Source organism: Ornithorhynchus anatinus, chromosome 6 (genome assembly GCF_004115215.2).
Source record: "Ornithorhynchus anatinus isolate Pmale09 chromosome 6, mOrnAna1.pri.v4, whole genome shotgun sequence".
In the NCBI taxonomy this organism is placed as follows: domain Eukaryota; kingdom Metazoa; phylum Chordata; class Mammalia; order Monotremata; family Ornithorhynchidae; genus Ornithorhynchus; species Ornithorhynchus anatinus.
Window position 1 is genome coordinate 24,583,657 of NC_041733.1, and position 11,705 is coordinate 24,595,361.

An 11,705-nucleotide genomic window follows, 5' to 3' on the forward strand; every position below is an offset into this window, starting at 1 on the left:
CAAAAATACATAGGGGCACACACACAAATATATGTATGTATGTTTGCATAAAAGTTGTTCCTCGCTCTAGGTGAGTATATGTGTGGGGCACTTTCCTTGATAGCCCTAGCAATGTTAAACCTATTTGCCACAAACACTGGTCTGTTTCAAAGCGGTTTCTAACCTCATGGAGTGAGAGATGCTGCTGCTGAAGCAGCGTGGCTCAGTGGAAAGAGCACGGGCTTTGGAGTCAGGGCTCATGAGTTCGAATCCCAGCTCTGCCACTTGTCGGCTGTGTGACTGTGGGCAAGTCACTTAACATCTCTGTGCCTCAGTTCCCTCATCTGTAAAATGGGGATTAAGACTGTGAGCCCCACGTGGGACAGCCTGATTCCCCTATGTCTACCCCAGCGCTTAGAACAGTGCTCGGCACATAGTAAGCGCTTAACAAATACCAACATTATTATTATTATTAGATACCAGTCCCTTCACTGGGCTTATCCAAGGCCACTATTCAAATGCCACTTCTAGCAAGATTCCATCACCAACATCCAACTTACACATGCCACTTAATTACAAATTTTAAACACTTTCCATGTATGATTCCCAGTAAGAAATGCCTTTCAAACCTTCCAATCAAGAGATCAGTCCAATGAGTGGAGTTTTCCTTGGTAACAGATTTAACTTTCCTTTGTATTTTATCTTCTTTCCTATCAATGGTCTTTATTGAATGGTTACCATGTGCAGAGCAATCAGTGGTCTTTATTGAGCACTTACTAGGTGCAGCAATGTATTCAATGCTTGGGAAAGTACACTACAACACAGTTGGTAGAGATTTTCTCTGCCCATAGGAGCTTACAGTCTAGAGGGGCAGACACATTAAAATAAATTCTGGATATCTACGTAAGTGTAGTGAGTCTAAGGTGAATATCAAGAGTTAAAGGATTCAGATCCAACTGCATACACAATTCAGAAGGGAGAGGGAATACGGGAAATGAAAGCTTAATCGGGGAAGTCCTCTCGGAGATGTGATTTTAATAAGGCTTTGAAGGTGGGGAGTTGCAGTCTGTCAATTATGAAGAAGGAATGTGTTATGTTCCAGGCCAGAAGAAAGACATAGGGAAGGGATCAGCAGCTGGACAGATGAGATTGAGATACAGTGATCTGGTTGGCACTGAAGGAGTGAAGCATGTGTGCTATGTTGCAGTAGAAAATCAGAGTGGTAAAATAGGAGGGGTGAACTGATTGCTTCAGAGCTGATGGTAAGGAGGTTTGTTTCAAGTGGAGGTGGGTGGGCAACCATAGGTGATTTTTAAGTAGTGGGAACATGTGAACTGAACGGTTAGAAAAATGATCCAGGCAGCAGAGTGAAGTAAGGACTGGCATGGAGAGAGACAGGAGGCAGGGCAGTCAGCAAGGAGGGGAGGGATATAAGTGTTTGGATCAGCATAGTAGCAGTAGCATAGTAGCAGTTTGGATGGAGAGGAAAGGATGGATTTTAGCCATGTTATAAAAGCAGAACAAACAAGTTTGTGACCTTGGACATGTGGGTTGAATAAAAGTGATGAATCCAGCTTATTCATTCATTCATTCAATAGTATTTATTGAGCGCTTACTATGTGCAGAGCACTGTTACTAAGCGCTTGGAATGAACAAGTCGGCAACAGATAGAGACAGTCCCTGCCGTTTGACGGGCTTACAGTCTAATCAGGGGATACAGACAGACAAGAACAATGGCAATGTAGGCTTGTGGGACAAGGAGGACACTGTTGTCTACGATAAAAGGAAACAAAGAGGGAGGGGAGGGTTTGGGTGGAAAGATGAATTTGGTTTTGGACATTTGCTATCAATATTAGTTCATTAAATACATTTCAAAGAGCTTACTATATTTATAAACCTCTACATGTGAACAAGATTTCAGTTAGCGACTGTAGCTAATTAGTTTTGTTGCATGCTAGGGCCGAATTTTTAATCAGGCACATTTGCCTTCCATTTATGAGGACAGACACACTCCCAAATGTAACACAATCAGTTACGGTCAGGGGCAGAAGTGGAAATGATGCTCTTGTTCACCGGGCTATAATGTTTTTTGTTTAAATCTTAAACACAAGTTTATCTTTTGCTGGCAGCAGTGATCCTGAGGATTAAATACCTGCCCTCCCTCTCCCTCATCCCTTAGCACTGTGAGCCCCATATGGGAAAGGGATTGTTGTCCATCTGATTGAACTTTATCTACTCTGTTGGTTAGTACAGTAACTGGCACATAGTAAGTGCTTAGTAAATACCATAATTATTATTATTACGCTGGTCTTTAAAGCAGTCAGGGATTAAGGCTGTGTCGTTGCATGTCCTACAAAATATTCAGTGAAAACTAGTGTTCCCATAATAATAATAATAATGATGGTATGAAGCGCTTACTATGTGCCAAGTACCGTTCTAAAATCTGGAATAGATAAAAGGTAATCAGGTTGTCCCAAGTGGGGCTCACAGTCTTAATCCCCATTTTACAGATGAGGTACCTGAGGCACAGAGAAGTTAAGTGACTTGCCCAAAGTCACACAGCTGACAAGTGGCAGAACTGGGATTAGAATCCACAACCTCTGACCCAAGCTTGTGCTCTTTTCACTAAGCCAGGCTGCTTCCTGCACATAACACTTCCAACATCACCTGACATTTTATTGTAATATCCTTTCCAGTAACCCTGCTTTCCAAATATACAACTTCATCCTACCTAATTCCACTTGGGGTGAGATCCAAGTGGAATTAGGTGAGATCCCAGTGATCCAACCTCAACTCCATATCGTATCTAGAGATATTCCAATGTGATTTCTCAGTAGATTGATGTTCAAATGTTCATAACCTCTTCGATGGACAGAGCTTTGGGCAACTCCAGGGAAACACCAACACTGGTTGCAACTGCCTTTGCTGGTTAAGAGTATAATGGTCCACTTCTGCCTTTGCTGGTTAAGAGTATAATGGTCCACTTCATAGACAGAAGTTTCTCCCTCTCAGTCTCCCCCTCACTCACTTGCCACACTGGCAGTAGGAACCCCAGGATCTCTCCCAAGATAAATTAGACACTAGGTAATCCCAACGGGGCAGTGAAAACTTTGGACCTTCAGGATCATTTTTAACATTGGGCAAAAGGGTTAGCTGTCCTCAGAACCCTCAAACCCATAAAGAGGTCACTGTGGCCAGCCCACTGTAACATCTGATAATAATAATAAAAATAGTAGCAAAAGTAATAATGGCATATTAGGTGCTATGTGTCAAGCATCTCTAGACTGTAAGCTCATTGTGGGAAGGCAATGTATCTGTTATATTTTACTCTTCCAAGTGTAGTGCTTTGCACACAGTAAGCACTCAAATATGTTTGAATGAAGAGGGAAGATACCAGCATATTAGGTTGGACAAAGTCCCTAAACTAGTCTATGAAGGAGAGAGGACAGGTTTAGTCCCTATTTTACAGAAGAGGAAACAGACACAGTGAAGTTAAGTTACTTGCTCCAGGTCACACAGCAGACACATGACAGAGCCTGGATGAGAACACAGGTCCTCCAACTCACAAGCCCGTGCTCTTTCTACTAGACCACATTGCTTCTCTGCCACAACCTCAGGCAAGCTAAAAATCATCCTTCCGCATACAAGTACCCAGCATGCTTGTCTAAAGCAATCACACGCCAGGGAGAGAAGGGGGGGTGCGGCGGGGAGAATCAGAATAAGCAGGAAAAAGAATGAGGGGAAGGGGGGAAACTGGGGTCCTAATCTGTCCTAAGAATCTTATTCCAAAACAGAACCTGGTACAATATGTCTGCAAAGTCACAGGCTAAGGAGATTCAGCTGTAAATAAAAGTTTATCCCATAATGACATTAGAAGAGTCTTACTGTGATATTCATACCTTAAGTCCCCTCATCTATATGACATGGTCCTAGGTTCTAGACTAGTCAGAGAGCCTGCTTTCTAGGAATTTCCCTTTTAAGACAGACAAAAACAAATAAATCACATTCAACACAGACTGAGACAAAGCAAATGCAGAAGCAGGTACTTACAAAACAAATATATTTGCATTTACAGTACCTCCAGAGTGATCATGTCTGGAACCTTTCCAATTATAGCAACATGCTTTTCTAACAAGTGAGTGGCAAGTCAGTACTTAAGATCCATGGCTTTGTATATGGGTTATAAACTGAAATTGGCAAGGCCATTTATAGCTGCATTAGAGTAAAAAAATTCCATTTTGTCTGGTTCCTCATGTCAATACGAAGAGTATTTTCTCCAGGGTTAATGATAGTAAGTCTTCCACTTTTTAGCCTACTTTAAACATCAAGCATTTCAGCTGTAAGGAGAGGAGCAGCAGACTTCACCCATATAACAGATTTAAAAAATAAAAACCCTAATGCATTCGACTCCATATTATAAAACACCAAGTTTTCTAACACTGCAATGAAATTTGCTCCATGAGTTGAGCCTTCTCTCTGACACAGTCCTAGAGAGAGACACATTCTCATCTTTTCCTTCATTTACTCCACTCCATTACCTTGTCTGGGCTCCTGTCATCTTTGCCATTTCAGCTTTCTGCGCTGTTTTCCAAGGTTTTTCCCGTAATTCCCACCTGTCTGGTCCACAAGTTCCCTCAGAATTCTTAACTGTAACAGGAGTTTGACGAAGACGACCTTCATCTCCTCGAAAACTTCTCCTGATTAAACTACCCAAACAGCCCATACCCAACAGAAAGAAAACTTCCCTTAACATTTATTTGAAAATGATCATGAATTCTAACAGCTATACAAGCTTAAACAAAGCACTCATGAATGTATTCATTAATGATGTCCTATGACAGTTGAACCATAACATAAGCCAGTTACTTGCCAATTTTCCTTGCCTAAAATAGTAAATCTCTTCATGGGGGTGGGATGAGGGGAAGAGACAAAACCCTTCATAGCCACAAACTGGTGGACTCTGCACTTTTTCCCAGGTGCTAGCTCTTTACACTTAGTGGTATTTGACAAATTCCAAACTCTTGAAAACAGCAGAAACTGTTTAGAATTGCATTCCTAACCAAAGTGCTTTTCTATCTAAATAGAAAGCTGTGAAACTGCTGACTCCCAGGTTCTGAGGGTGACTATCGTCTACCTCTGCTGTACTCTCCCATGTACTTTCATATATTCAATCATATTTATTGAATGCTTACTGTACTAAGCATTTGAGTGAGTACAATATAATGATAAACAGACATTCTCTGCCCACAATGAGCTCACAGTCTAGTGGGGGAGACAGATAATAGACATAAACAGATACACTTAGTACTGTCCTCTGCATATCAAAGACTTTCAGTAAATAATACTGAATGATGACTCAGACTGGAGAGAAGAGGGGTAAATCCCTTGATAACTTGGTCCTTCAGATTAAATTTAAGGGGCTCTTTAGTGGCAAGGTAGGTTACCTACTTATAAAAACCCTTCCCCTACTTACTCCTTAACCACAGGGTTCACTATCTTGCTGATGATATATCTGTTTTTTTTACCTACTGGCCAAGTCCCATGGGGAAAGGGTATTTCAAAAGTGGTCTTCTACTGGGAATTTTGACCCTGACATTACATAGAATTCACCGATCACTGGATGACAAGTCAGGATTGCTCTATGTGGACAGTATACTTGTGGGGTCATCTGTTATTTTTCCTACTTGACAGGATCAGCCTTATTATCAGAGTACAAACCCACCTCTACCCCCATCTTTCCATTACCCTATTGCTCTAAGTGGGCAAGGAAGTCCCCTGAGGCTAGGCTCTACCCCCTCTCTGCCATCCCACCTCCCTGCATGCACTCTCTCCACAACCCTCGAGACTGTGAGCTCACTGTGGGAAAGAAACGTGTCTGTTTGTTGTTATATTGTACTCTCCCAAGCACTTAGTATAGTGCTTTGCACACAGTAAGCGCTCAATAAATACAATTGAATGAATGAATGAATAATACTAGTGAGAGCAAGTGCCGGACCGCAGTTCTGGTCACACAAGGGTTCTGCTGGGGGCTCACACCCAAATCTCCTCCTCTACCTTGCTTGTCCAATCACCACCTCCTCAAAAGGGAAGAGGAGCAGCATGGCTTAGTGGATAGCACATGGGCCTGGGAGGCAGAAGGTTATGGGTTCTACCCCAGGTCCATCAAATGTCTGCTGTGTGACCTTAAGCACGTCACTTCACTTCTCTGGGCCTGTTACCTCATCTATAAAATGGGGATTAAGAGTGTGAGCCTTTTGTGGGACAGGGACTGTGTCCAACCTGACTAACCTGAAACAACCCCAGTGCTTCAAAAAGTGCTTGGCACATAGTAAATGCCTAATAAGTACCATAATTATTATTACTATACATCTCCCTGAATTCTGTCCCAAGCTCCCCAGTGGTGGCAAGCAGCAGGGAGGAGAGAGGGTGGCAGATGGGAGGACGGAGGGAGTGAGCAGGCAACCGCTCCTTCCTTTGTCCCAGAAACCAGGCTGCCCAGGTCATGACAGTGAACTTGGTGCCTCAGTGGCTGGGCTGACAGTCAGGAGGCAACTGAAGGGACCACCTGAACAGGGCCACCACATGGCACAACCCTGCACTCCTACCCCTCCGAGAAATCTGGTGGCGCATTGGCAATGTAGCTAGGACACCCCAGTCCACCTCAATTTATTTTTTTACCACAACACTATTCTGGAATGTCTCAGTTTACTTCTCCCACAATCTCAAAGGATTCTCCAGCTCCTATGTGGGCTCTGGCTGGGGCAGAAGTCATCTCAATTGCTAATCCTTATAATCCTTATCAGATAAGAGCAAAAGGCACAGCCAGTAACCCCAGGCAGCAAATGTCCATCAGGTCAACTCTTAGGTCACATTTTTTTTAAAGAGATATTTGTTAAGTCCTTACTATGTGCCAGGCACTGCACTAAGCACTGGGGTAGATACAAGCTAATCAGGATGGACAAAGTCCCCGCCTCAACAGGGAGCTCACCCTCTTAAACCCCATTTTACAGACTGAGGTAACTGAGGCACAGAGAAGTTAAATGACTTGACTAAGGTTTAACAACAACTGGCAGAGCCAGGATTAAAACCCAGGTCCTTCTAACTCCCAGGCATGTGCTACATACAGTAGGCCCTGCTGCTTCACATATGGGACACAATTCCACAGAGGTGGAACATAAAACTAATTTTCATCCCTTCCCATCCTGACTTGGAACAAAAAGTACTGCTAGCAGCAAATCTCTTTCATTAGATAGAAAATAACACTACCAAAATCGGACCTGTCAAGAAACATGTGAATTCTGTCACTTTTTTTTTGTCCAGACATGTGTTTGTTCCTTGCAGACCTGACTGATATATTATTCGAGATGCATAAGGCAGAGGTGGTGCTAAGGCACCAGAATTTTATTCCTGTTAAATTTCCAAGAAAAAACAAAAGCTTGGTTTATGGCTCAGAACAACCCTCTAAGCAAATAGTTGTATCAGACTGAAGGATCTAAATCCATTCTGTTACAAACTCTAATGAAGATCTTCAGCACTATGGGTTTTTTTTAAATAAGCTGACTGATTTCAAATGCCATTTAGTCTCATAAGTATTAGTATGAGATATACATTGTCCTCCCTAACCCAATTCTGCTTAATAGCCAAAGTTAACAGTCAACCGAAATGCGTCCCTAAGTGAGCCAGGGAATTCTCTTCACTCTGTGTCTTTAGTGTAATTGACGAGCATCTTATCTGGGACAAAGAAAGATTTAATGCAGCCAACTACTGTGGGTCCAGACATAGTGGAAATAGCTTAAAATAAGAAATAAGTTAAATGGTCATACCTGATAGTTCATAACAGTCTTACAATTTGCAATTCTCTTTAAATTTCAAACTTCTAAATGACAGGGGCAAATTACACATAACTTTGAAATTATAGAAACATACATAATATTACACACTTCCTTTTGTATTTAGACCACCATTATCATTTCTGAAATGTTAATAAAATATCTCAACAGCCATTATGTTTATCACCACGTTTTCTATATCCCCACATTTGAATAATCATTTTCATTTAATGCTTGTCAGAACTGATGGACTGTAAATTGTATATAAAGTTAAGATTTCTGAAAAGTTATTTTCCCTGTAGAGTTTGTGAAATCCTGTGGGGAAATCAAAGAACTCTTTATAACACTTGATTGTTCCCTTTAGGGAAAGATTTTATAGAACCAAGGATGCTATAAGAAATAAAGCACAAAAACCATATACAGTCACTGCAGGAATCTCCATATACAAAGAAGTAACACGTAGAATTTAGAGGATACCCTGCTGTTCCTACCCCCCGGGACCAAATCCATCATTTTACATATATCTCTGATTTTCTTTTACATACATCTCTGATTTTCTCTTTTTGCATCTCCCTCCACCAAAATCAACACTGTCTAATGCAAGTCGTGAAAACGTATGCTTGCTTTCCTTAAAATCTTATAATGCAAGGCAATATTTAATAAACACTGCAAAATCTGCTATGGAAACAAAAGGGAGAGAAGCCAAAAGAACTCTCAAACTAGCAGGAATACCCACTTTTTTTCTATCTATATCAGAAAAATGGCTTCTAGAGAGAACTGAATCAGTTCAGCAGCCTTTTGTCACTGAGAACCACTATACTCAAATTTCCAAGTCTCAAATGAAAGACTGTGAAAGCACTCTAGCCCAGGAGATAGCCAACATTAGCAAAGTCTCATCATTTGATAAAACTGCCAGTCTTTCCTTAAACTAGCTTTCTGGGTTTATTAAGCTTATTTTCAACATGGAGAGCCGGTTAATTCAAAACCAGGTCAGATTCTCACCCTCAAGTGAACAGAACTAGTTGGTCCCTGCACTGTAAACATTAAATTCTTCTCATAAATTGCCCAGGTATAACCATTTTAAATTACCAGGGCAATTTAAACTGATTCCACAAAACTCTTGTTATACTTATTTTCCATCAAACAACCTGTTCTGATTAGACTCTAAAGCACATCTTTATACACGATCCAGAGCAATTCAATCCTACAATTGTCTCAAAGTAAACAGTTGGACTGCATCCCTCAGAACCAAGGCTTTAAGAGCATCTTAATAGATTTTGCTTTTTATGGTAAATGTATTTGATGTTTCCCAAATGTTTTCCTCTTTTCCTTTTTTCTGGTTAGCATATTAAACACTCCTATAAATAAAAGGGTGGGGCGAGGGGGAAAGAATCGTTTAAGATGACATTTAAGAGAAAAGGCCTATTGTTTTCTGTTCATTTGCCAACTTTGAAAACTCAGGTTGGGAAATGGGGGGGAGGAATCTGTAGTCCTGTGTATGATATGAAGCCTTACACTCAGTTTAACCAAAAAGTTTCAACGATCGTCGTTTGGCTTTCATCCCCTCGGCAGAGCTGACACGCTAATCCTGGCGGTCCCGCAGGGGGAAAACTCGACTTGGAATGGGATCTTCAACTTTGCCTGCGGATCTGCCCCCCCCCCCCCCCGCCAGAGCAAATGAGGAGGGTCGACCGTGTCCGGCCTGACCGATGAAAGCTCGGGGTTAGCAAAGTGCCGAGCGCTTAGTACGGTGCTCTGCACACACTGAGCGCTCCAGAAGTACGACTGGATGAATGAAGCGTGCGTTAGGGCGCGCCGGACCCAGCTCCTAGCCCAAAATCAACAACTTTTGGAAGGAGAGGGAGCCCCGTGGGGAGGCGAACGCCACCTTTCCCAGCCGAAGCAACGGGGACCGGCGGGGATTGCCCAGAAAAGCCCGCACCCCCAAGCTCACAGCTGCAAGAAGCCCAGGCAAAGACGCACGACCGGGAAACAGGCCGGGGTTATTAATAATAATAATAATAATGGTATTTGTTAAGTGCTTACTATGTGCAAAGCACTGTCCCAAGCGCTGGGGAGGATACAAGGTTATCAGGCTGTCCCACATGAGGCTCACAGTCTGAGAAGCAGCGTGGCTCAATGGAAAGAGCACGGGCGTCAGAGGTCATGGGTTCGAATTCCGGCTCTGCCACTTGTCAGCTGGGTGACTGTGGGCAAGTCAGTTCACTTCTCTGTGCCTCAGTTACCCCATCTGTAAAACGGGGATGAAGATTGGGAGCCTCACGTGGGACCACCTGATGACCCTGTATCTACCCCAGCGCTTAGAACAGTGCTCAGCACAGAGTAAGCGCGTAACAAATACCAACATCGTGACCGTGGGCAAGTCACTTCACTTCTCTGTGCCTCAGTGACCCCATCTGGAAAACGGGGTTGAAGATTGGGAGCCTCACGTGGGACAACCTGATGACCCTGTATCTACCCCGGCGCTTAGAACAGTGCTCAGCACAGAGTAAGCGCTTAACAAATACCAACACCGTGACTGTGGGCAAGTCACTTAACTTCTCTGTGCCTCAGTTATCCCATCTGTAAAACGGGGATGAAGATTGGGAGCCTCACGTGGGACCACCTGATGACCCTGTATCTACCCCAGCGCTTAGAACAGTGCTCAGCACAGAGTAAGCGCGTAACAAATACCAACATCGTGACCGTGGGCAAGTCACTTCACTTCTCTGTGCCTCAGTGACCCCATCTGGAAAACGGGGTTGAAGATTGGGAGCCTCACGTGGGACAACCTGATGCCCCTGCATCTACCCCGGCGCTTAGAGCAGTGCTCTGCACAGAGTAAGCGCTTAAATACCAACATTATTAATGCCCCTTTTACAGATGAAGGTAAGTGAGACCCAAGGAAGTGACAAGTCACCCAGCTGCCAAGCGGCGGAGCCGGGATTTGAACCCAAGCTCTCCGACCTCCCCGGCCCGTGCTCTTTCCCCTGCGATCCCCGGGCTCTAACTTGAACGCTCACCTGGTCCCGGGGTGTCGGGCACCCACTTGAGCCCGGGCTGCAGCGTTTGGAAGAAGGTGCGGACTTGCTGACAGGTGGGCTCGGGCTCCGGCGGCTGCTGCTGCCCCGCGATGCTTCCCCAGAGCACCGCCACCGCCAAGCAGAGCGCTGGCCCGGCTCCGGACATCCTGCGGCCCGGTAGCTGTGGGGCGCGGGGATGCGGGGGCCGCCCTACAGCCGCTGTCCGCTCCGCATGGCGCTGCCCTGGCTGGAAAAGTTTCTGCGAAGCCGGTCCTGCGCTCGAGCCAGCGCCGGCGGCTGCACGCGGCGGCTGCACGCGACGGCTGCACGCGACGGCTGCACGCGGCGGCTGCACGCGGCGGCGCAACGTAGCGCACAGCCAAGCCACCCCGGGCCGGAGCCGCCGCTTCTCCGCCGCCCCTGGCCGCGCGCTCTGGCAATAACTACTGCAGAGGGGCTGGGGGCGCGGCGCTCCCATTGGCTGCCCGGCCGCCGGGCGGCCCTTCTGATTGGCTCCCGCGGAAATCCCCAGCCTCCCTCCCGCCGCTCATTGGCCCGCAGCCCGGGCGCCCTGCTCCCTTCGCGTCTTTCGGCTCTTTCCTCTCTCAGAATAATCATATTCATTCAATAGTATTTATTGAGCGCTTACTATGGGCAGAGCACTGTACTAAGCGCTTGGGATGAACAAGTCGGCAACAGATAGTAATCATAGTAATAGTAATCATAGTAATGTTGGTATTTGTTAAGCGCTTACTAGGTGCCGAGCACTGTTCTAAGCGCTGGGGTAGACACAGGGGAATCAGGATGTCCCACGTGGGGCTCACAGTCTTAATCCCCATTTTACAGATGAGGGAACTGAGGCACAGAGAAGTGA

The 11,705-nt window shown here is 44.8% G+C and overlaps 1 protein-coding gene across 4 annotated transcripts in view; it reads right to left on the reverse strand.

Annotated features, from left to right (window-relative positions):
* GPC3 (glypican 3) overlaps positions 1 to 11,192 on the reverse strand; it is a 429,039-nt gene extending 417,847 nt beyond the window's left edge. For 3 of the 4 annotated variants that reach the window (XM_007666179.3, XM_029067024.2, XM_007666186.3), the window contains exon 1: positions 10,832 to 11,192. In XM_007666179.3, coding sequence (XP_007664369.2) covers positions 10,832 to 10,997 — 166 coding nt within the window. In that variant the 5' untranslated portion in view covers positions 10,998 to 11,192. The remainder of the gene's footprint in view (positions 1 to 10,831) is intronic. The other variant, XM_029067025.2, reaches the window with a different exon arrangement.
* Between the last annotated feature and the right edge of the window lie 513 nt (positions 11,193 to 11,705).